Here is a 23,463-nt window from a genome sequence, read left to right as displayed (position 1 = left end):
CTCAGACGCTGATCGTCTTGAACACCCCAAATCCGCCTCCACCCGTCACAACCGCTGTCCCGGGCATCTGCGAGTGCCAGTGGAACTCCTTGCAGTCCTCCGCGCTGTGTATGAAGAGCAGCTGCGGCGGCACTTTCTCCTGGCCCTCGCCAAGACCCAGGCCGGTCTCGCGCCCGTACTCTTCGTCGTCAAGCTCGACAGCGAGGTCCCATAGCGTGGCGGTACCATCCGCACAGCCGATGCCGACGACGCTGTCGTCTGTGGGGTGCCATTCGATCGAGGTGATTGGCTTCTTGTGGAACTTGAAGTCTGCTACCGGTGAGGGTTTTTGGACTTTGCTGTCGCCAGAAGAGGAAGGTTTCCATTGCCGCAAATCCCACACGGCCCATTCGCCGTCGTCTGCGCCAGTAGCGAGCAGGTGGAAGGTCTGGCGCGACCAGGACATTACGTTGATATCCGTGTTGCTGACTTTGACGTCGACCGCGGGTTTCCGATTCTTGCTTCGCACGTCCCAGACTTTGACTGTGCCGTCGCTGCTGGCGGAAGCGAAGACAGTCTTCTCGTTGGGTGACCATTGAAGCTCTTCGACTGCATCGGTATGGCCTACAAAGGGCCGGTTGTCGGTGGCCCAGCCGCCGCCCTCGGTGCGCTGTGTGCTAAAGATCTGGCCGTCGTTGTCGCCGGTGATGAGGCGGCCGTGTGGGTGGAGTGAAGCGGACTGCCAGTCAAGGGCGTAGCCTTCGGATTTGTGCATGCGGAGTGTGCTGAGTGGTTTTGAGGCGGTGGTGGGGATAGTGGTGCCGGGTGTGGTCAGGCTCTGAAGGTAGGGTGAGACGTCGTGGATGACGATTTGGCCATTCTCGAGCCAAGTCGCGGTAAGTGTTTGTGGCATTTGTGATGGGTCTGCTTGTGAGGTTGCGGGCTGGAAAGCTCGGATGCGGTTTGTGGTGCTGGGGAGAGGTATGCTGCGGGACTCGAGAATTGGTTCGGTAGAGGCCTCTTCGTCGTCGCTCTCGTCGTCGCTTTCGGAGTCGGTCTGGTTACCGCGATCCATTCTCGAGAGGCCGCTCAAGCGCAGGACGTAGAGTTCGTTGTCTTTGGCACGGCCAGTCTCGGCTTGTGTCCCTGCGACAGCATAGAGTGTTCGAGGGTAGCTCTTCCGTTGGTCGCCGAGATTGTCTTTGACGATGTCGAAGGACAAACACGGCCACGTCGTCGACAGAGGATGCAGCATCTCGTAGGTTGAAGGATCAGGTGCGAGCGTTTCGCCGGGCTTCAGTATTGATCTACCAGGTATGAACGTCTGTTGCTTTGAGTCGACTTCCATCGCATCGCCGTTCTGCTCTGCTTCTCGCTCCGCATCTGGTCTGCCATCTACGCCTGCCTCCATGATCTCGTCTTCAGACTCGTACTCATCTTCGAACTCGTCCTCGAAGTCGATGCCGTTCTCGCCGTTGGTGCCAGTGTCGGGACGCTGGCCGGCTTTGAGGGCGCCATTGGGCTGGTCGTCTGTCGCTGCTCGCTTTGACATAGTGTGGGTTGCTGTGCTATTGTGTAGCAGACATGCTGTCGCAAATTATTTTTCAATCGCCAAAAATTATTTGACCCCGCATTTTGGCAGATCTCAGCCTCGTACTTACAGCCTCGCCATGCGCGACAGCAAGACCTGCCCGGCGAGGGGCACTCCTGCTTCGAGTGACTTGGATTCTTTCCAAAGAACAAAAGTCATCAATCTGACATTGACTTGCTCCTAATCCGCGCCGAGTGACAGCGCGCTGGCAGGTCTGGAAGACATCAAATGTGCGGATAAACTTCTAGATCTCACCCCTCGAAACGCGTCCATGCAAAGCGTTTGAATTCTACGCGCCGATTGGCTGAGGCCCAACCACATCCCTGCGGAACTGCTCTTGACAGACGGGAACACCACACAACCGCCAGAACACCCAGCAGACTGCGCTTCAGCGATCCAGCATACTCATTACAATCCCTGAAAAGACCTCAGCTGCCGAATGTCTGCATAGCGACCAACTCGTTCATTAAAGACCGCCTCGGCAGACTAGCCGCCATGGACTTCAATCAGCCGCACGATCCTGCCACGGACGCAGCCTACAATCCTCAGATAGTAAACGAGCAAGGCCAGTCACAGGAAGATTTGCACCACAATGGACAATCACAGAATGGCATGACAGACTCACCTATGGAAGGGGTCGACTCGGGCTCCCGATACAACTCACCAAACATGGCATATCAACAACAAGGCGGCTCGCGGCCCGGCTCAGGTATGAGCGGTCCTGCTGCCGGCAACTCATATCAGGGTCAAGGACAGCAGCCGCCGAGCAAGAGCAGCGTTGTGATCAAGGTCGGCATGGTGGGCGATGCGCAGATAGGCAAGACGAGTTTGATGGTTAAGTACGTTGAGGGAAGCTGGGACGAGGACTATATCCAGACGCTTGGTATGTCGGGAATGCTTCAGGGGACTGACAGGTGGCTGATGATTCATCACAGGCGTCAACTTTATGGAGAAGACAATTTCGATTCGAAACACTGAAATCACATTCTCGATATGGGATCTGGGTGGGCAGAGGGAGTTCGTCAATATGCTGCCACTGGTCTGCAATGATGCGGTTGCGATTCTCTTCATGTTCGACCTGACACGAAAGTCGACTCTCAACAGCATCAAGGAGTGGTACAGACAAGGCCGCGGCTTCAACAAGACCGCTATACCCTTCCTGATCGGAACAAAGTACGACCACTTTGTCAACTTCCCACGAGAAGATCAAGAGGAGATCAGTACTCAGGTACGAGCTACACATAGATCGCCGTTGGCCGCCTACTGACATGAACCAGGCACGCCGCTTCGCCAAAGCCATGAGAGCCAGCCTCATCTTCAGCAGCACCAGTCACAGCATTAATGTCCAGAAGGTTAGTCACAGTCCTCGATCTCATCTGCTAAGCCGTCCTTACTGATGACTGCCGTCAGATCTTTAAGATTGTCCTCTCGAAAGCCTTTGACCTGAAGTGCACCATACCCGAGATCGAGAATGTTGGCGAGCCGCTGCTGCTGTACCAAGCCGTCAACTAAAGGATCGGCATTATGTTGCCTGCCTGGACGACACCACTCTTGGTGAATGCAACAAGCAGGACTCCTAAACGAAGCGTCAAGAACCCTTTACGAAGAATCATGGCTGTAATGTGTGTCTATGTGAGTAGTGGAATACTTGTGATCAGTAGTGGCGGATGAAGAAGGAACGTTGCGAGAGGGACGACCTTCGAAGGTCGACGTCCTCCTGCGTCGTCTAGACGATGGAGAAAGTTGAGATTGAAGCCTCGGGGGCCCGCCTAGTCACATTTCGGATAGCGGGCTGTTACCCGCTTGCCAGGAGTCTGCATGCATAGTGGATAGTACCGAGCACAGAACAGGCGCTTCTTGTTGACACTCCAGACAGTCTTTACACATCTAACATGAAGGAAGAACAAGGAGACATTGAAAGATAATTTTATCTGCATTGGTCAATGCTTCTATCGCTCAATGCACTCCCCACGCACAAGGTGCTTTGTGTGGAGAGGTGAGGCGTCCATCGAAATGATATTGATGTCGCCTCGCATTCGCTGGCCCGTACGGCAGCTCGTACCTTCGAGGCGCTGCACACTAGGAACATGCTCATCTGGTAGCGAATCCTCCATCCCTTAGGAGACGCCGTCGGAACTCCACCAGCGTTTCCGGCCCAGCCTCAGGCTCTACCTAGGTTCCCTCCGCCTGCTGAATCCCTCTCACCACAGCCGCAAACTCCTTGCGAACCATCTCAATGTACCCCTTCCAGCCGACCATCTCCCCACCGCCAGCGATCTCGCCTGCCGCATTCTCGAAGTTTCGGTCCAGCTCCAACGACGTCCGGATGACAGCGGCGTTGGCTTCGTTGGCTTTCTCGATCTCTTGTTTGACCGCGTTTTCCTTGAGCTTGACGCCCAACACGACCTTGAACTTCTCTGCTAGCGGCGACAGACGACGACGTGTCTCCTCTGGATCGAGTACGGTAAGGCGGGCGAGCATGAGGTTACACAGGGTGCGGATGTCGGCGTCATCGGTGATTCCATCCAATATGCGATCGAAGATGCGCGGGATGGGCAGGTGCGGGATCGCAGCCGGGCAATCTAGTAGCGCATACAGTGTGGCGTACGTAGCTTTTCGGAGGTCGAGACCGCCATCCTCGTTGTGCTTGAAGGGTCCGATCGTGATGACGCGGATGAGATCTGGCTTGATGACTGAGTCGTCGAGGACCTGTGGGAGGAGTTGGCCGATTTCGGGGATGACGAGATTGGGCTTGTTGTGAATCGCGGCGTTTAGAGTGGTAACGGCAAGCCGGCGGTTGCTGAGGTCGGCGTCTGAGAGCATGGTGCGAAGCATTGGGACAATTGTCCGGGCTAGTAGAGTGTTGTAGGCGGAACTTGGGTCGGCTAGGGTGAAGCGGAATGCTGAGATTACTGTGCCGCGGGTCGTGGCGTCTGGGCTCTGCAGGGACTGGGTGAGTAGAGGAACATAGGTCTGTGGTTCGATCATGGCGACTCTACCGATGCACTCGGCCGCCACGGCACGAGTGTCATCGGTTGTGGACAGACCAAACAACTTCTGCCAAAGCTCCTGTGCAAAAGGCACAAAGTCTTTGCTGTCGGAATCGGTGACGTGTTGCAGGATCTCCTTGAGTGAGTGAAGGTACAGATATTCCTGTTCTGAGTTCTGGCCGAGATTCTCTATGATGAAAGGCAAGCAGGCAGAAAGGTTGCTGGAACTAGCGCTACCCAGAGCTGTCGCTGCGGCCAGCCGTACGCGGTCAGACGTTGAGTTCAGGCAGCCTGTGAAGACGTCCATTTGCACAGGTGATTTGGCACCCGTCCTGAAACCGACTTCTCCGAGCACTGTAATGGCGAGACAGGTCGCTTCCGGATTCGTCGAGGTCTGGATTTCTGTCAAGAATGTAGGTACAGATACAGCAAGCTGTGATGTCGAGAACACCAGTAACGTGCCAATGGCCCGACCCAACACAAGAGTGTCACCAGCGATTCCTATCGCAAGGAGACTCTGCATGAGACCGTTGCCGACACCCTGCTCAGCGATAACTTTGATAACCAGGAGGTATGCTTTCAAGGGTGAGCCTTCGAGACGGGTTTTGCTGACGGCGCAGAGACCTTCAATTAGGTCGTCTGTTATCAGGTCTGAGGCACTCGTGGGAAGGATCCTAGCTAGTATGACCAGAGCGGGAGTGAGGAGATTAAGATCTGACGTCGCTAGCAGTGGCAAGAGTTTCTCCTTGAGCTGCGCAATCGTCTTTGTGTCGTAGAGCGTGGCTGTGACAGTGTTCAGTGCTAAGTACTGCAAAGCCTCCAAGCAAGCGGCACGCAGCGCCCGATCAGCCTTGCGTAGCTGATTAGCCATTTCCATAGAGACTTCTTGGACCCATAGCCCACTGACGTTATCGGACACCCCAGCGGATTCACCTACGAGACCAATAGCTCGAGCGCTGGCCAAGCGAGTTGTCTCGTTTCTCAGACGGTCATTCAGAATGCCTAGCGCTTTTGCGTGGTGTGCAGATGAGATGAGCTGCGTTGACGATGTTCGGGCGATCAAGACACCGAAGACCTGGATCGCGCGATGCCGGACTTCAAGATCAGTATTGTTGTCAGTGACTCGATTGACGATCACATCGAACAACTTCTCAATGTGAATCGCATGGTCTTGATTTGGCGTAGATAGCCGTGGAGGCGTGAGCGCTTTCACGAATTGTTCCAGGGTAGCCAAGGCCTCCCCAGAGACCTTGTCGTTTCTGCCTCGAGCAACTGCTGTGACTGACGGAATCAGCGCAATGACGAATGGCGTAAGCACAGCTGTCGAATTTGTCTCGGTGATAGTACTGATTGCACCGAGCGTCTCGATTTGGAGGCCAGCAACAGTGCTCGAGGAGCCAGAGCTTGCACTCGCGCCGCTCGGACCCAGACCCGGCTTTAATGCGTCGGCGATGGGGTCTTCTAGTTGTTGGAGGTGATCGGCAAGAGCACCGTTGCGCGACAGAGCCAAGATCTTGATCATGGTGATACCGGCCTGCTTGAGCGGGATGCCAGCCTTCTTCCACATCTTGCCAAGTGCTTGGACCATCTTAGGTATGACTGCTGCAAGATCGGCCTGAGCACCACTTGCAGGAGGGGATGATGGGGTGATTGGAGGGCTCGCACGCGACAAGACAAGACCTCGTAGCTCGGGATCATGCTGGGATACCTCGCTGTCCTGACGTCTCCGCTTCCGACCAGTAGTGGGAGGAATTTCGAATTCTTCTGAGCGGTGAACAGTGCTGGACGAGCCGGCTTTCTTGATGAGGGTCGTGGTCGCACTGATGACCTCGAGACGAACATTGTCTTCGCGTTCGTTGTGCAGGCGCGAAAGGAGACTTGGGGCTATTCCGTTGAAGAGCGTGTCGTGGTCTGAAGCAGAAAGACTGCTGATCATTGTGGAGAGAGCTTTGGCAGCGCACCGACGTACTTTCCAGCTGAAGTCATCGACATCACTGAAGGCAGCATCATCATCGAGATCCGCGTATTCGTCGTCATCGTCGATATTGTCATCTGTGACTCCGTCATCGCTACCAGCGTCATCGACACCGCCCATATCTTCGTCGTCTGTGCTTGCAACATTGGGATCGTACTTGAGGAAGCGAAGAGCCGCAGCAAGGGCGTCGTCCTGGTGCTCGGCCATCTCTGTCGGACAGGAGCCTAGGAGAGCATCCAGTGTCTGTAGAGCAGCCTCACGCATCTCTTCCAATTCAGCATCGGTCTCAGCGTCCTCTGATTGGTCGTCTTCCTCGTCCTCATCGATCTGTAATGCGGACAACACATGCGGAATGGTCAAATGCAAATATGGTCCGAACTTTGGTGTGGACTTTGCAAGTGTGCCGATTGTTGCAATCAGGTACCGACGGTGCTCATTGGAGATCTGTGAGGCCTTGAAGGACTGCGCCAGGGCATCGACGAAGGAGCTGACTTGTGACTCCGAGAAGTGGACGAGGAGGGCGCCAACACCAGCAAGTGCTCGTTTCTTGACAACACCGCCGGCTTGTGGACTCTCGATGATGTCCATGACTGCTTGTGCCAAAGCGATCAACTCCTTGTCCTGCAGAAGTGTGCCATAGTGCTTTACTATTTCGATCAGGACGTCTACAGCATCAGCGTTGTAGCCCTTGCCCTTCTGAGGCTGCAGTAAGCCAAAGGGAGGTTGTGCCGACGACTTGCTCCCGGACAAGACGACTCTTCCCACGAGTCGCGGAATCAGCACTTTACTGATCGCACTGTAGGCTTCCTTGACATCTGATACAGAGACATTGCCGACTTGAGGATGGGGCAGACTGGCAACGAGACTTCGCAGGGCCGAATTGGGTACGGAGTGATCGATATCAGATGCGGTAAGTAGCTGAGTGATCTTGTCGATAGTGGGAGCGATGAGCTCGTTTGGAGTCCTCGCGGCCAGTGGCCCGATACTACATATGTCAGCCACCTGAGTACTACGCCAGAAGATTAAGTCAAGGACGCTTACCATTTGAGGGCTTGATTCTGGACTTCACCATTCTGGTCACCCAATGCATGGACCACGCCTTCGATGACACGACCAGCGGTGGGGATATCGTTTCTCACCCATTCAGTGTTGATATTGGACAGGGCACCTTGAAGATCGCTCAACTGCATGAAACGAATGTCTGGATCTGGGTCCTGCAGCTTCTGGATCATGCCGCTGATTTGTGTCGCGGTGGCACTACGATCGCGCGACATGGCTGCGGTTGGCTGCCACGCGGCGCCGGTCGTATGTTGAATGTGCTGATCGCCTGATCGACAAGGCTGCGATCTTGCCGGTCAATCAGCACGACAAGAGCATAAAGTAACGCTGACCAGACGCCTTCTGAGGACTACGACAACTTTTTGAAAAAGGTTCAGAATGAACCCGAGTGCATTGGAGTGATACAATTGAAGTTGGAGATCAAAAAATGCAAGGCGCCAGGCACGTCATTCTTAAATGGGAGCTTCCGGCTGCTGTGGACCTGGAGTAAAGCTCCGGGGAGAGCGCATCATCTTCAACATTTTCCGGTGCTGCACTTGAAGCTTCTTGACTTCTTTTCAGCTTGTTCGCAGAGCACACCTCACCTCGATAATATGGCGCTCCCGAGACCAACTCCTTTGCGAGCACCATCGCAAGGCCTTCGACGCCATGCCTTACGCCGCACCATCAACCAAGCTCGAAGCAGTCCTTTCCGCAATGCGGGCAGAAGATCATACGCAAGCGGCCACGGCCACGAAGCAAAGAAGAGCTCAGATCTACCATGGTGGGTATCTCGCTCGACTAAATTGACCCTGTAGTGACGATTCTGTAGGTTGATTGGATCTGTCGTCTTCACTGTCCCGGCTGCCTCGTGGCTACTCGCTCAAGCTCCCGCAAAATCTTCACACTATGATCATGGCCATGGAGAAGAGGGAGAAGAGCATGACGAATCTTCCGAGGAAGCGCCTGCGGACGAGGAGGCCAAGGATAGCACTGAGCTGATGAGAAGCCGGAGGACGATTCTAAGGAAGATTCGGGAGCTGAGGCCAAGGATGATTCCAAGGACGACAGCGACGACAAGGCCGAATCCAAGGATGATGGCGGCGACGAGAAACCAGAGAAGGACACCAAGAAGGACGACAACAAGGACGAGAAGGGCGACGATGACACACCGAGCGACGATAGCGCAGATGGTGTGCCGAACCATTCAAACTCACAGTATTTCCGCAACCCTAACATGAAACCAGGCGAAGGGAAGCAGAACAGGCCGCCGACGGAGAAGAAGGGAGAGAAGGACGTGAGTGTTATTACCGTCCTCGTACAGCTTTGTTTGCGTTACTGATTGCTTGCGCGCGTCGATCGATTATGTTTAGTCTTGATTTGAGTCCAGCAATGCTTTACGCGAGGTTTGCTACTTTCTTTGGCCCCTCTCCGATTCTGACTTCTCGATTAGGCTGCGAGCAACTTTTCAGGCGCCAAACATCCAGCAATCAACGACCCATCGAGGAGCAAGAAATCCCATGGCCCAATGGAGACAGCAAAGATTCACGGTACAGTCAAGCCGACATATGCTGACGACAACTTTGGACAAAACTCTGAGGACTCACATCCTGAGGAGACGAAAAACTCGAAGAACGAGAGGCAGGAATGAACGACCTTCCGACCGACCAGAACTGGACTTCCACAGCATGTTACTCGGACCATCGTGGGATCCTGGTGTATGTAGACAAAAAGTAGAATCGGCGCCAGCCTCGCCTTTTTATTCTTGCGTGCGATCAGTGATCGATCTGTCATCTCGTCTCTTCTCCTGCGCTCCATGTTCGCGACTATAAAATATCAACTGATCTTGAGCACCGGTAGGGGCCCGTGCCAAGGAGCGCGCTCCGCTAGAGGTCTTACGGCATACGAAATAACTCGTATCGCGTAGTTTCCTCTGGCTGCGGGCTTATGGTGAATCGTATATAACCTCTCCTCGATCAAAAGTATATTCTGTGCATTCGGACCACATCACTCCTGGCTGAAGGTAGCGCCGGCCAGAGTATTCACTCCCTCAACACCACCAACCGCCCACAACTATGGGTCGACCGCGACGTGCATCGAGCGGGCTACCCGCAGATCCGCCGTCCAATGTCGGCCCAGCAATGTCAACGCTCGTAGAGCGGCCGGACTCGCCATACATCAGCGGAAACGTCAGTGACCATCCTCGCCGAGTCGGCGCACAAGCAATTGACAGATCAGTAGTACGACAAGCACTTGAAGCCTTCCTCTAAGCGACGGAAAGCACGCTCCCTCCTCCGCCGGTATAAGCAGATATCACTACGGCACACATGGCTCAACCCGCTCATACTCGTGTCTGTCATACTGGCATGTTACTATGCAAATCCAGGACCGCAGAACCCTCTCCACCGAGCCATATTCCTCTCCTATCCGCTAGGACCAGATCACCCAGGCGGCCCAGTCATGTACGGCAAGGGAAAACACGACTTCACCTTCGTCGCATTCTACACCATCGTTCTAAGCTTCACAAGAGAGTTCTTCACACAGCGAGTCATCCGCCCCATGGCCATCCGCGCTGGCATCCGAAATCGCGCGAAGCAGTATCGCTTCATGGAACAAGTCTACACAGCCATGTACTTCTCCGTCTTCGGCCCGTTCGGCCTCTATGTGATGTCGCAAGGCTCCCTCTGGTACTTCAACACGACCGCCATGTTCGAAGGCTTCCCGCACCGGAGCCACGAGGGCGTCTTCAAAGCCTACTATCTCCTCCAGGCTAGCTACTGGAGCCAGCAGGCCATTGTGCTTATGCTGCTGCTGGAGAAGCCTCGCAAGGACTTCAAGGAACTTGTGCTTCACCACATCATCACGTTGGCGCTGATCTTTCTGAGCTACCGGTTCCATTTCGCAAAGATGGGCATTGCCGTGTATATCACCCACGACATCAGTGACTTCTTCCTCGCGGTAAAGCCTTCCCCACCCCACTCACGTCCGCCACAGCCATCTAACCAGAAGCACAGACATCCAAAACCCTCAACTACCTCGACAGCATCCTCGTCGGCCCCTACTTCGCCTTCTTCATCGGCGTCTGGATCTACCTCCGCCACTACCTCAACCTCCGCATCCTCTACGCCACCCTCACCGAGTTCCGCACCGTCGGGCCCTTCGAACTCAACTGGGACACCCAGCAGTACAAGTGCTGGATCAGCCAGTACATCACTTTCGGCCTCCTCGCCAGTCTACAAGCAGTAAACCTGTTCTGGCTGTTCCTCATCCTGCGGATCGCGAAGAATTTCGTGTTCAGTAGTGTCGACCTCAAAGACGAGCGCAGCGAAGACGAAGAGGACGAAGAAGAGGAGGAGAAGGACGGAAAGGCCATCAACGACGCAGCAAGAAAAGCGCTGGAGAATGATACGGGCATGCATACTGACAAGCCTGTCCTCCTAGTCAACGGCGAAGCCATCAAGCCAGAGGCGAAACCCGAGGGGATTCGGGATCGGAGGAGGAAAGGCTGAAGCAAGCCGACTCCTGGATCTGCCCTGGCCCAGAACGTGTACGAAGACGCCGCTTTGCTGCATTCCCATGGAAACGAAGTCGGCGAACAACGGCCTGGATCTCACACAATCAACTACACTGGCTGTGCCCTGCGGCAGCCACTCGTCCTGCTACGATGCGAGACAAAGTGGGTTGGGATGGTTAGGAACGCCCAAGACCCTTCTTGACACGTTTGGCCACCCTTATTTCCGGTACCTCAAAACTTGTCCGAGTATAGCCACTTATTAATATAACATTACGACGAACGATACGAGGTATGCACTGTTATGCTCTCGCATGAGGCAGTATAGCGGTCAGGCATCGAGCACCCATTGGGCACTTGTGCCCGGCTATCATTTGACAACGATCTGGGTGATTCAGAGCTACTTCGAGCAGAACGGACACACATTGCGCTTCCCTCAGTCACGCACTGATGGAGTCTGAGACCGGCCGTGCTCGGATTCGAGCATAGTTGATTGGATCGCTTGGAGGTTTGGAGCAGTCGGCCCCATACGCTGTATATATATGTATAATTCTACTCCTCAGAGGAGCCGCATAGTAATAACGAGTGGGTATCTTGGGAGAATGAGAAGCCACCAGCACCAGTGATCCCTAACCTGTACGAGACCGCCGAAATCCAAGGGGGAACTCTTCCTAGCTCCATACCTTCCCCCTAGTTGCTGCTGGCCATGTCGCATCTGGGTAATGACCCAGGAAAAACAATAAGCAAAGAGTCGTAAATCGTAAATCGAGTGGCGAGTGTGCCGTGCTTCCGTCACGCACGTTCCTAGCGCTTCTTCTTCGTCGAAACTGATCTATCATCCGCCACTCCCATCTCTTGCTTTACACTTTCCAGAAGATTCCTCGCCTGCCTGTCCCTTTTCTCAAAAGGCCCGTTGAACAATCCTGGGAGCATGCGCTTACTGTTTGCATGGTCCGCATCAAATTCTGGGCCCTGCCACCCTCGATCCTGGCAGATCTTGACCGCCTCTTCAAGAAGCTCCGTACCAACGCCTTTCCGACGGTAACGGTTTTTGGTGGTCCAGCCGCGGATGACGCCTGTGATGGGCACAGGTGAGTTCCTGCCGTTGCTATTCTGCCGCCGGGACGACTTGTTGCTGCCATTCCGTGAATGTGAGCCATTTCTGCCAGGCCTGACTCCGCGGAGGATGAGAGCACCGATGGGAATGTCGCCGAAGCGTGACAGGACAAGGTCGTCGGATTCGCCTATTATAGTGTTGTTGGCATCCGAAGAGCGATCCTTGTCGAGCCACTTCCACGTGCCCACGGACTCGGCTTCATCGATGTAACCCCTGCTCAGGAGTCTGGTGGTCGCGAGCACGACCATGAAGAAGCCACTGACTGTTGTGCCAATAACGGCGAGATCGAAGTTCCAGCTGTGTAGAAGTATTTGTAGAGGTATGCGAAAAGGGCGACCATGGAAGACAGTATCAGTGGATGCCAAAGGATGGCGCTGGACGCATATTGGCGCTGTTGTGCGACGGAGTCGGCAATTAAGTGAAGAACCTCGACCTTGTCGTCCTCGGAGGTGACGACTGTTGTGGTCAGAGGTGGAGGGTTGGAGGGCGGTTGTGATATTGAGGGAATTTCTAATGGGTATTCATCGTCGGCCATGTAGGCCAGTGGTGAGGGGAGTGGCAGAATAGAATTGACCGAGGGACGAAGCGTAGGTCGGAGATCTGGGGTGTTGCAGCACGAAGGAATCGGTGAGTCAAGGTCGATAGTCAGGTTGGCTCTCAAGGTAGTAAAGAATGCTGTCAAGTTGTTCAGCTCGTGTGCTTGGGAAATTTGTTGATGGCATACGTACCCGCAGAAGTTTTGAACCCTGGTATCTTATCACTAATGACAGCACGTGCTCCGTATGCATCGTGGAATAGGACAGAGGGAGCCGGTGGATATACCACTGATCTAACCGATAGAAGCGAAGAGGCAAAGGGAAGAGCAGAGACAGGCGGTGGCGGCGTTGGTGGAGGTGTAAGTTGTTGAAGGTATAAATGTTCAGGTAATTTCATAGAATGGTGCCGGCCCATGATGGTGAATGCAAAAAAACTCGTCCCATTTCCCCATTAAGCGTCAACGCCGTGCAACGCTGCTGCCGGGCGCAATCGCAGCAGGTACGACCCGCAAGGTATCGATTGCGCTTACCCTGCGATGACGTTGCAATCGCACCAACAACGCTTGCGGCGGCTTTCAGCCGGCGCCTGGGGAAGGCACCAGAGGATTAAATGGACTCGAGGTGACGATGAGGGGTCAAACGCGGGGGCAAGCGCACCCTGTTGAAGAAAGCGAAGAGAACAACGCCCTTGCCAGAATCTGTCTCTATAGAACGAAGAGAAGAATAGACTGCAGGTAGATCATGATAACCCACGAGGGGCACGAGGGGTTCATATTATTTGAGCATGATAGCACATTCCAAGACTGTCGCGGTGTATAGTTATTGGAACAGGGCGGGCTGATTGCGCAAGAATGACCTACGCCAGGATCCATATTGTTCGAGGCTTATCGTGAAAGGAAACAATAGTCGTGGTTGGTCTTGATAGCGCTGATATGGCGGGGTTCAGGGAGAAAGATTGAAGAAGGGTGATAGGGTGTCGATACACGGTGAAGCGATGTTCTGAAGCACAAGCGTCAGTTTCGACCAGGAGTTTCGAAAGATAACCCAAAGGTCGATCCTGACCTGTTCCTCGTCTGCGGCTTGTAAAGAACGCTCCAGATATGCCTTGGTCATGCAGCTAAGCAGCAGTTAAGAACTAGTAGATGCATCGCGATTGTCGGACCTCGGAGCGTGCTACCAGGAAGCCCGTCGACTCTTGCGTATGATTCATCGCCTGTAACATGCAGTGCATTGTCATCATATCCCACTCAGCGACGATGCATCGCTCGAGTTATTCCTCGTCAAGTTGCTATTGACTCGACTCCAGCGTTCGGGTTTCAGAAGTGCTGAGACTTACAATAGCTGTCGTCATCGCGCTCGTCACCTTCTAAGCACACATCGTGATCACGAGTCAACTTCACGAACACCCCGGGCGGGCACTGGCATAATCGCGAGACCCTCGTCATGAGGAGCTTGGCGCTCCAACGTGGTCCATGTGCTCGAAACATCGACAGACAAGATAAAGGGCATCACATATGGTGCGGAAATGCCGGGGGCACGGTGTTCAGCGCATAGAACGGTTCAGCTTTGGAGGTTTTTGACAGCAATGCCGGTCTTTGGTTGTGAGGCAGGAGTATCAGCGTAGGAAAAGTCATGGCGAGAACGACCTGGCTCGCAGAAAAGCTAACAGAGCAGGCAGGGTCGAAAGTGAAGAAAGAGTCTTCGGCATTCGGCATTAGTAGATCGACTCATCGCTGTAGCCCGCACGTTGGTAAGGAATTCCTGCCCCATTGACCCTAGCAGTCGTAGTCATGTTGCCGTCGTTATATGTGTTCGAAACAGCGCCGGCGGCAGAGTCGGCGCCATATAGTTGCTGACCATAGATGTTGCTCTCAGCATTACTACTTACAGGAGTGTACACAGCATTGCTCATCTGCTGCAGACCAGCTGTCGAAGTCTCTGGGCCCGCAGATGCGTTGACGTCCATTGCGTAGTAGTCTTGGGTTGGGTCGTTCCAGTTATCGAAGCCCATAGCCAGCTGCGATTGGTCTTTATACCACCAGTCTTGCGATTCCATGAGATTGTCCAAAGTTGCAAAGCTACTGGCTGTGTATGAACTCGGATCGGCTGGCGACGTCATGTCGCCACCAAACGTGCTGCCGTTGGAAGCATTCTCGGAAGGCGGGCGCGGTCGAAGAAGATTGTATGCAGCCTGCTGAGTTTTCGTGAGAAGTGATGAACCACGAATTTTGTTCGGGTTCCGGTTGAAATCCGTCGAGTTTGAGGGTGGTGCTGATAGATTACCAGAGGATCGACGAGTGTCAGGGACATCAATTGGTGACGGAGCCATGGCTGCCGAGAGACCACCTCGGAGCTCCGCATTGAAGGTCTGAGGTCCGTACGACAAGGGTCGTGTGAGCATCTGCTGCTGGCGAAGCGGTTGAGAGGTTGCCGCTTGTTGCTGTCCGAGCTGCGTAGGGGTTTCCTGTTTCAAGACCTCCGATATTGGCTGCTGGCCTATGTGTCGGTACGGCTGCCCGAACTGCCCAGAGCTTGGTGGCGACGGGGTTGCGTGATGGCGACCCCATTTGAGGTTTGCACGAGCGAAAGCGGCATCTGCTTCCTCGGGAAGCTCAACTTTCCACTTTTCTGCGCATACTCTGAGGATCTGGAGCGTCCGTCGCGCAGCAGTCCAGCATTCGCCCATCTCCTCCAAGTGCCTTGCGCCGTGTGCGATGTCTCGTTTGGCAGTCTTGTCTGGCATATTCAAGATGTGAATCGTGCAAGCGGTATGCAGGATATATATTGCAATATTGCATATTTGTCGAAGGCCGTGCGTCCTCTTGTAAAGGCGGAACAATTTGGATATTGCTCCTGCTGCCTGAGTACAGAACTTTCGAGGAGATACGTGTTTTGGAAGCGGCGATGTTTGTTTAGTGTACTTCAAGAAGGGCCTATAAAGATGGATGTAAAGCAGTTGGTGGAACATGTGCATTAACAGCACTTGTGGGAGTTGCGAATCCTTGGCTTCGAGCTCTGCCGGCAGCTCTTTCTTCCAGGACTCCAAGCGTGTATGCACATCACTCAGTTTCTTGAGCTCATGTTGCCTGTTGAGAGGTTTATCGTTGAGACTAGGGTGGTAGAACGATTCAAGGAGATCGCCAGAAATTTCTGCAAGCCTTGATAGCTGCCGCGCGACGGTTCTGGTACGCGCTGGCTGTGCGTTGGCTTGCACGATGCCGGAATCGGTGTATGGCGACCATCTTTCAGAGTCTTCCGATGGGAACACCTCCGGCTTCCTGATTGTGCTATTTGATGTTGATAGCTGTGGCTGACGGCCAAGATAGTTTGACCAGCATTTGTCAAACAAGAAACATCCCCAGAATGTTATTCTCCGCGCATCGATGTCTTCGTCGGAGAGTCGTGAGTGTTCGTTCATTGGTTGCGCGTCGATATTGAGTCCCAGGTCCATGGCCATACGGAAGCTCATGCCACTGTAGACCCAGCCTTTGCTTTCATGTCCGCAGCCTGCTTCGCGGACAGACATGAGTGCCATGGCTTGCACGGTACATAGTTTAGCGTTGGCGAACTCGTCGTCTTCATACAGTAGACGTTTGGCCTCCTTGAAGTAGTGGTCACCAGTAGTGCTCGAATCATCTGGAACCGCCTTTGCGGCTGCCTTGTTCGAAAAATGGCATCCCAGCGCCAGCATAACATTTACCAGTAGCGCAGAACAGTACTGCGAGGGTGTCCCGGTCAGAAAGTCTCGGTAGAAGAGTTCCTTGGACAGTGTCGTAAAATAAGCGTAGTGCCAGCAGAAATACATGTTCATGAAGTGAAGAATGAGATCTTTATCCTGAGTGACTGTGGTCCATGACACTATTGCCTCTTCTTTCGGCTTCACAATGTCAGCAGCAGCACTGGCAGGAGTTGAGCCATAGTGCTTTGTTCGAGGCCATCCGTCATCCAGATCAGGTTCGATGTCCCGCCAATGAACTTGACGGATCCGTCGAGATAAAGATCGCCCATTCTACCAGATAGTTCTTGCTCGAACTGAGGTACTTCCGCAGGTTGCAGGGCCAGGGATGGTGGCGATTCCGGAAGGCCATTGGTGGCGATGCTTTCACCGGCTTCGATTCTGGTAGCGAGATCTTCCAGATTCTCGCATATCCGGATTTCGTGCACCAGGTCGGCGACATCATCCTCTTCCGCATTTAGGATTGCCTGTATAAGAGTATGTAGAGTCGAACTCTTGGTCTTGAGATCGACGTCCTTCTTGTATACTCCCTTCCTTCTCTGATCTGTGTGAGGCGCATATTCACATTCCGTCAAGTAGACCGAGGCGCAGGCGGCGCATTTCGGTAGTTGACCATCACATCTCGATTTGCGCCTGATAGAAAAGTAAGTCAGCCTCGATGCGCGCACACGGGAGGTCGCGGTAAAGATTCACCTTCGACACGCAATGCACGCAGTACTGATACAGCGGCGCTTACTAGCAGCGCTTGCATCGTTATCTCGGCCCTTGTTCTTCACCTTCTTCTGCGTATACTCATCGCCGTGGTCAACCAGCGCATGCTGTGACATTCCATTCAGGCTCATGACTGCCGTCTCGATGGTCGGCGACGAGGAGTCAGTCGCTCAGTCAGATTGATAGCCGCGACCTCGCGCCTATGCCGAAGCAGACAGCCGAGTACATGTTGTCGGACAGCGCCAATATTGCTAAGCGTGGTTGCAAACAAGGCTGTCTTATCATTCCGCATCCAGGCCAGCCGCTCGTATTGGAGGGCCTGGAGGGGTGAAGAACTAGGGGGGTTACGGGATATGCCATCCGGCGCCCCACGTATCGGCGAGCTAAACCCTACTACCGACCGGAAGACCTCCAGGGCTGGGAGAGTGTTGAGACAGAATCAAACGGGTATCATATGATAATCTAGTAATGCTTCTTTACTTTAATGCCAACATTTCGCACAGACGCCCAAACTGACGGCGAAACCTTCACCGGCAGTTTCCTGCCCTTCAACCTCTGATCGACGAGCCATAAGCCAACCACGAACTGGTCCCTGGTCAGAGCCATGTCGTTCGCGCTGCCAGCAACTAGCGTCCAGATTTCTTCTAATGCGTAATATGGCAGCCGACTTCGGTTCCATACCTCCTGCACTACCACATTGAGTACCATATCATCAGCGTTGGCGTCTCGTGGCCATTTCCGTCTCACGGTATCACTCTCAAACTCATGCAGGAATCCACGATTTGCTGCCCACACTCCCTCGTACCGCTTGCGTTCTCGTTCCGTGACTTTGTCGCGCCAGCGCTTTCGATCGCCTTCATGATGCTTGTTCGGGTGCTTCCTTATGATGTGTCGCCGACCGCGTTTGGTCTCGTCCTCCTCCTCCGGCTCTGGAGAATGTTTTCGTAAGGTTTGCTTCATAGCGCGCCTAGGTGGCGGCTTAAGAGGGGCCTTCCTGTCTCCTGTGTGACTGGCTCGCAAGAAGTCCATAGAGTGTGATCGTCGGCGCGGTAGTGCGGGCGGATGCTTCAAGGGTGACGTAGCTCTTGAGCCCTGTCGCGACGATGCAAGTGAAGAGGCGACCATTGCATCAGCGAGTCTCTGTGCCGTCATGCTAGTTCCAAAGCTCCTCGGAGACTGGTCCACATGGCGTGGCGAGGTGCCTCCGACCGGTCTTAGAGGAATTGATATAGGCCGCGACGACTCTTGCTGGGCTTGTGGAACTTTGACATGCTGATAGGTTTCGAGTTCCTCTTCTGGCTCAGTGGAACCGTAAGTGCTTACGTTGACCGCTTCGACTGTAGGATCAACTTTGCGGGCTTTGTTTGGTTGTCGCTTGGACGGCGGCTTTGGAGGCGGTTCACTTCTACTTATGGTGCTCGAGTTAATGTCTGGCAGAAACGACCGGCTTACGGGAGGCTTCGGTGCTACCTTGGGAGCAGGCCTGGGCTCGGGCGAAGGGGGCATGATGCCTCGGCTCGTGGGTTGTGCCAGCTGAGGGACGCGATCGAGATCTAGCTGAGGCTGTGAGGATGGTGAGGCAAGCGAGCCATTAGCGACTGGCAGATCTACTGCACTGAAAGTATCGTTCAGTGGTGATCGACCACGCCTGACGAAGGACTCCCGAGAGGACGATCGCGTTGGAATTATAGGCGGCCGCTCACGTCGCTTGACCGGTGGTCCCCGTGCAGGACTGCTGTTGGCGCTCGCTGCCTTCGCTGCGATTTCTGAGGCGGTCCGCTGCAGTGGATGCTTGCTTATCGTGTCGTTTTCAGCAGTGCGCTGAGGTATTAGGTACGACCGACCTCTGACAGGAGATGTCGAATCCCTCTCACCGGTCGTATGTTTCCGAATCTGTTCTCTGTTCGCCCGCTCTGCTACAGTGGCAGCTCCCAATGCATTGATCGTTGTCGGTGTCTGAGCTGCGGCCGCCGGCTTCGGTGGAGGGCTGAAGGCCAGCGCGGCTCCCTGTAGGGCTGGGGAGACATCGCGCTGACGTGCAGTAGGGACTTGGAGGGAAGGCTTCGGCGCGACCGGTGGGCGCCATTTCCGGCTGTCAGTCATGAAGCCATTCGTGAGTTGAGTACGGACTCCGGGTGGGCGAGAGTCCGAGCGTAAGGCCTCAGCGCCGGCGCAATTCAGCTCTCATACATGCAGACCTGGGGACTACTTTGAGATGCACATGTATGCAGCTTCGAAGCATCGAGTGACGACTGGCACAAGCGCTACTTCAACAAGTGTTAAAGAGCTGAGCTGCACTATCACAGTCAGCAGTCCACCTGCCTCTCCGGAATTAGCCGGCATAAACCCTAAGCGTGCGGGTGGTGGTTGCCTTGGTTCTGCCTGATTTGCCCTGTCACTTGCGACCCTCCTCAACCGTACATATGTCCACGGTCCACCCCCAGAATGTGACGCGTTCTGCGCGTCGCTCTGCACGTCCAACCAATGCTGCCATTTTTCGACGAACGACTGTGCCCGCATCATGTCGGTCAATGGTGATGGCGAGGATATGGACCTAGATGAGGTGCCACTTGGATCAGGTACACAAGCCCCCGTGATTGATGTTGCTGCCCGTGAGCGAGAGTTTGACGAAACATACCCCAATCGGCCGCGCAACAAGAAGAAGACCCTGCCGTTTCATACACTTCTGGACGATCTCTTCGATCCGTTGAAGAAGAACCAAAATCCTCAAACTGGTCAACGAGCCCGAAAGCAGATCGGTCCCGATCATGGCCCAGCACCGGGCAGTCACGGCAAGCGGCGCGCCATAATCGAAAGTTACATCTCGAGATGGCGACAGCAGGTGGGTCCAGATTTCTTTCCTGTAATGCGAATCATCATACCCGACAAGGACCGCGACCGAGGTGTGTACGGTCTAAAGGAGAAAGCCCTCGCCAGGTACCTCATCAAGATTATGAAGATTGACAAGAACTCGGAGGATGGCTTTGGACTCACCAACTGGAAGGTCCCAGGGATAGGTTCGTCATCATCAGGCGATTTTGCCACTCGCTGTCAGGAAGTACTTCAAAAGCGTCCTTTCAGGACAGAATATGGAAGCATGACGATTCAGGAGGTGAATGATCAACTCGATAAGCTTTCGGCAGCTCAGAAAGAAGAGACACAGCTTCCCATAATTGCCGACTTCTACCGACGGATGAACGCTGCTGAGATGACTTGGCTCATCAGACTTGTGCTTCGGCAGATGAAGATCGGAGCTACAGAGAAGACCATCATGGACGTATTTCATCCGGATGCAGAAATGCTTTTCAATGTCTCCAGCAGCCTGCGTCGAGTATGCTGGGATCTATACAATCAGAATATCCGTCTCGAGCGCGAGAACACTGGAGTAACGCTCATGCAGTGTTTTCAGCCACAGTTGGCATACTACGATGGCAACAACTTCCCAAAACTGGTAGAGTATCTCCATCGCTACTCCACCGACGACGATAAAGCCTTCTGGATCGAGGAGAAGCTAGATGGAGAACGGATACAAATGCATATGCAGCGGGATCCTGGACAACCAGGTGGCTATGCCTTCAAGTTCTATTCACGAAAAGGCAAAGATTACACATACTTGTATGGCGAGTCCTTAGAAGACAAGGAATCGTCGCTGACCCAGCACTTGAAGAAGGCATTTCGTGACGACGTTTCTAATCTGGTTCTCGACGGTGAAATGGTTACTTGGGATCCCGAGTTCGATCGGCCTGCCGCCTTTGGAACGCTGAAGACCGCAGCCCTGGCCGAGAAGAGCAACCCTTTTGGAGGCAAGCTTCGGCCACTGTATCGTGTATTCGATATCTTAGTGCTCAACGACCACTTGCTCACGCAATATGAGCTGCGGGAGAGACGAAAAGCCCTCGAAAAGACCGTCACAAACCCAGTATATCGAAGATTTGAGCTGCACGAGCACATTGTGGCTTCAGCACCTGATGAGATCAAGGCTCGCCTTCGTCACGTCATCGAGACAGGCGCTGAAGGTCTTGTGTTGAAGAATCCTCGAACCTCATATTCTCTCGGCGCACGTCTCAAAGACTGGTTGAAAGTCAAGCCGGAGTACATGGAGAACTATGGCGAATCGATAGATTGCCTCATCATAGCAGGCTACTATGGCTCCGGCAAGCGTGGAGGGACTTTGTCGTCCTTCCTGTGTGGTCTACGTGCGGACAAACATTCCAAGAGATTCATTTCGTTCTTCAAAGTCGGAGGTGGCTTCGCAGCTGGTGACTATGCTACTGTTCAGCATAAAACCGACGGCAAGTGGCAGGAATACGATGTGAAGAAGCCACCCAAAGACTACATCACTCTCGCCGGTCCAGCTCATGCTCCGAGGGAGAAACCAGACGTTTGGATCAAGCCGGAGGACAGCCTCGTTGTCGAATGCAAAGCTGAGAGTTTCAGAACGTCTGACGAATTTGCGACAGGCATTACTCTTCGCTTCCCACGGTTCAAGAAGTTTAGGGACGACCGCAGTTGGACGGACAGTCTAACTTTTGATGAGTTCCGGAACCTCAAGTCTCGGCTTGAGGAGAAAGAGAAAGAGCAAGAGGAGAAGAAGGAACAGTTCAAGGCCGAGAAGTCTCGAGCAAAGCGGCGTGCCCTCACCAACCGAAAGAAGCCTCTCAAGGTCGTTGGGTATGGACTATCATCCCAAAGTGGTGAAGTTAAATCAGACCCTGAAGCACGTGTGTCCAACGTCTTCCACGGTCTCACGTTCTTCGTTATGACAGAGTCCCTGCCACCCACGAAGAAGACTAAGCCAGAGCTCGAGGCTATGATCAAGAGCCATGGCGGCAAAATTGTCCAGACAGCCCATCTTGCTCCGCCTAAGGCTACCTCATTCACCAAGAAAGACGAGGACGGCGAGGCTTTTGCTCAGCCCGAGCCTGAGAAAGTCATCTGCATTGCGGAGCGCAACCCTATCAAGGTGGCGTCACTGATCAAAGCGAATGATACACTCATCGTGAAGCCGGCATGGATCTTCGACTGCATCGCTCAAGCGAAGAGGGATTTTGCACATGGATTAGAAGAGTTCCCACTTCTCTTCGAGCCTGACAGACACCTGTTCTTTACACCGGACGAGCTGAAGGGCACTTTCGATGAAAATGTTGATAAGTATGGCGATGCCTTCTACCGCGAGACCACAGTGGAAGAGCTTGAACAGCTTTTCAACAAGATGGATGATGTGGCCAACAAGAGCTCCTCTGCACCAAAGACAAGCGCCAAAGCCCACAACTCACTCGCGGATGCTGCTGACGGCCTCATTGCACAGCAAAGCGAGTCAAGCGGCACGGAGATGAAGGGCTGGATGTTCAGAAGACAGACTCTGTACTTCGACAATGCCACCACGACCGATACGTCCGACATCAACATGACCCTCGCCTGCAACACCGCCCTCTTCGCAGGCGCAACCCTCGCAACTTCAATCGACGATCGAAACAGCACCCAGATCATCGCTTCGCCATCAAGCAATCTACGAAACATCAGGAAGCAGCTTGCAAAGCGGGGTAGTCAGAGCAAGATCCCTCGCGTGGTCACACCGCAGTGGATCCTTGAGAGCTGGGAGGCGGGTACGCTGCTAACTGACGAGCGCTTTGAGGCGCGGTAGGTAGCTAGCTAGCTGACAACGTTCTCTTCAAGCAGGGAAGATCACAGAAGTCAAAAGCCTGAAACACGAATTGACTGGTGGCTCACGGACCGTAGTGACCAACGAACCCCGCGCAGCTGCGATATATCGATCAATCCTGGCTGATGTCTGTAGTAGGAGGTCAGTGTCGGGTACCGCGTCATCCGGTCTGAAATGAAATTGTTCGTCAATCGGTCTCTACTCAGCCTAAGCGTCAACCGGCTCGCGTGAAGCCGACCGCTCCTGCTTCCATTGAGCAGATGCTCCTTCCCTTCCGCATGTGCCCGCCCGCTCCTTCTCTTCTGCAGACGAAAACTGAGTCATGCCTTCCACTTCCATGCTCCATAAAGTGGACCGCACCTGCCATTCACGTGTTCTTCGGTCGAGCTTATCTACAACCGGTTGACAGGCAGCCGCATCCGAAACCGGTTGACGAGATCCGACTTCCATTCACACTGCTTCGACTGAAAGTGCGTACCCAAGCCCATCCGTCGCTCGGCTGAACATGCACGAGAAGCGTCATGACCATGGTGTCTGCGCGATGAGTTTGGCGTACCGACACTGTGAACTGGAATACACGCTGCAAGACAAGCAGGCCAGGCTCAAGCATAGCATTC

At 54.0% G+C, this 23,463-nt stretch overlaps 9 protein-coding genes across 9 annotated transcripts; 4 read left to right on the top strand and 5 right to left on the bottom strand.

The window, feature by feature from the left end:
- Window position 1: 1 nt before the first annotated feature.
- AB675_1167 (Ribosome assembly protein rrb1) lies at window positions 2–1,531 on the bottom strand (the record flags this gene model as incomplete). Its single annotated transcript, XM_018140547.1, has 1 exon — window positions 2–1,531. One exon carries the CDS (start codon window positions 1,529–1,531, stop codon window positions 2–4), a length of 1,530 nt encoding a protein of 509 aa, XP_017998152.1.
- Window positions 1,532–2,065: 534 nt separating this feature from the next.
- AB675_1166 (Septum-promoting GTP-binding protein 1) lies at window positions 2,066–3,082 on the top strand (the record flags this gene model as incomplete). Its single annotated transcript, XM_018140536.1, has 4 exons — window positions 2,066–2,453; window positions 2,506–2,798; window positions 2,848–2,922; window positions 2,981–3,082. 4 exons carry the CDS (start codon window positions 2,066–2,068, stop codon window positions 3,080–3,082), a joined length of 858 nt encoding a protein of 285 aa, XP_017998179.1.
- Window positions 3,083–3,742: 660 nt separating this feature from the next.
- AB675_1165 (Cullin-associated NEDD8-dissociated protein 1, C-terminal part) lies at window positions 3,743–7,809 on the bottom strand (the record flags this gene model as incomplete). Its single annotated transcript, XM_018140526.1, has 3 exons — window positions 3,743–6,488; window positions 6,693–7,520; window positions 7,577–7,809. 3 exons carry the CDS (start codon window positions 7,807–7,809, stop codon window positions 3,743–3,745), a joined length of 3,807 nt encoding a protein of 1,268 aa, XP_017998095.1.
- Window positions 7,810–8,242: 433 nt separating this feature from the next.
- AB675_1164 (uncharacterized protein) lies at window positions 8,243–9,224 on the top strand (the record flags this gene model as incomplete). The annotated part of the gene is made up of 3 exons (XM_018140515.1): window positions 8,243–8,357; window positions 8,572–8,870; window positions 9,027–9,224. The coding sequence occupies 3 exons, from the start codon at window positions 8,243–8,245 to the stop codon at window positions 9,222–9,224; spliced, it is 612 nt and encodes a 203-aa protein (XP_017998126.1).
- A 424-nt stretch (window positions 9,225–9,648) lies between these two features.
- Window positions 9,649–11,082, top strand: AB675_1163 (Sphingosine N-acyltransferase LAG1; the record flags this gene model as incomplete). The annotated part of the gene is made up of 3 exons (XM_018140505.1): window positions 9,649–9,762; window positions 9,815–10,531; window positions 10,588–11,082. 3 exons carry the CDS (start codon window positions 9,649–9,651, stop codon window positions 11,080–11,082), a joined length of 1,326 nt encoding a protein of 441 aa, XP_017998044.1.
- An 806-nt stretch (window positions 11,083–11,888) lies between these two features.
- On the bottom strand, window positions 11,889–13,152 carry AB675_1162 (uncharacterized protein; the record flags this gene model as incomplete). The annotated part of the gene is made up of 3 exons (XM_018140494.1): window positions 11,889–12,414; window positions 12,465–12,876; window positions 12,930–13,152. The coding sequence occupies 3 exons, from the start codon at window positions 13,150–13,152 to the stop codon at window positions 11,889–11,891; spliced, it is 1,161 nt and encodes a 386-aa protein (XP_017998075.1).
- Window positions 13,153–14,451: 1,299 nt separating this feature from the next.
- On the bottom strand, window positions 14,452–17,315 carry AB675_1161 (Nitrogen assimilation transcription factor nirA; the record flags this gene model as incomplete). Its single annotated transcript, XM_018140483.1, has 3 exons — window positions 14,452–16,614; window positions 16,638–17,106; window positions 17,167–17,315. 3 exons carry the CDS (start codon window positions 17,313–17,315, stop codon window positions 14,452–14,454), a joined length of 2,781 nt encoding a protein of 926 aa, XP_017997985.1.
- Window positions 17,316–17,646: 331 nt separating this feature from the next.
- Window positions 17,647–19,287, bottom strand: AB675_1160 (Increased rDNA silencing protein 4; the record flags this gene model as incomplete). Its single annotated transcript, XM_018140472.1, has 1 exon — window positions 17,647–19,287. The coding sequence occupies one exon, from the start codon at window positions 19,285–19,287 to the stop codon at window positions 17,647–17,649; it is 1,641 nt and encodes a 546-aa protein (XP_017998020.1).
- Window positions 19,288–19,705: 418 nt separating this feature from the next.
- On the top strand, window positions 19,706–22,828 carry AB675_1159 (DNA ligase 4; the record flags this gene model as incomplete). Its single annotated transcript, XM_018140460.1, has 1 exon — window positions 19,706–22,828. One exon carries the CDS (start codon window positions 19,706–19,708, stop codon window positions 22,826–22,828), a length of 3,123 nt encoding a protein of 1,040 aa, XP_017998013.1.
- Between the last annotated feature and the right edge of the window lie 635 nt (window positions 22,829–23,463).

Source organism: Cyphellophora attinorum, assembly GCF_001299255.1.
Source record: "Cyphellophora attinorum strain CBS 131958 chromosome Unknown Contig20, whole genome shotgun sequence".
Taxonomy (NCBI): domain Eukaryota; kingdom Fungi; phylum Ascomycota; class Eurotiomycetes; order Chaetothyriales; family Cyphellophoraceae; genus Cyphellophora; species Cyphellophora attinorum.
The sequence above is the reverse complement of the archived record's forward strand: the minus strand, read 5'-3'. Positions and strand labels throughout refer to the sequence as shown.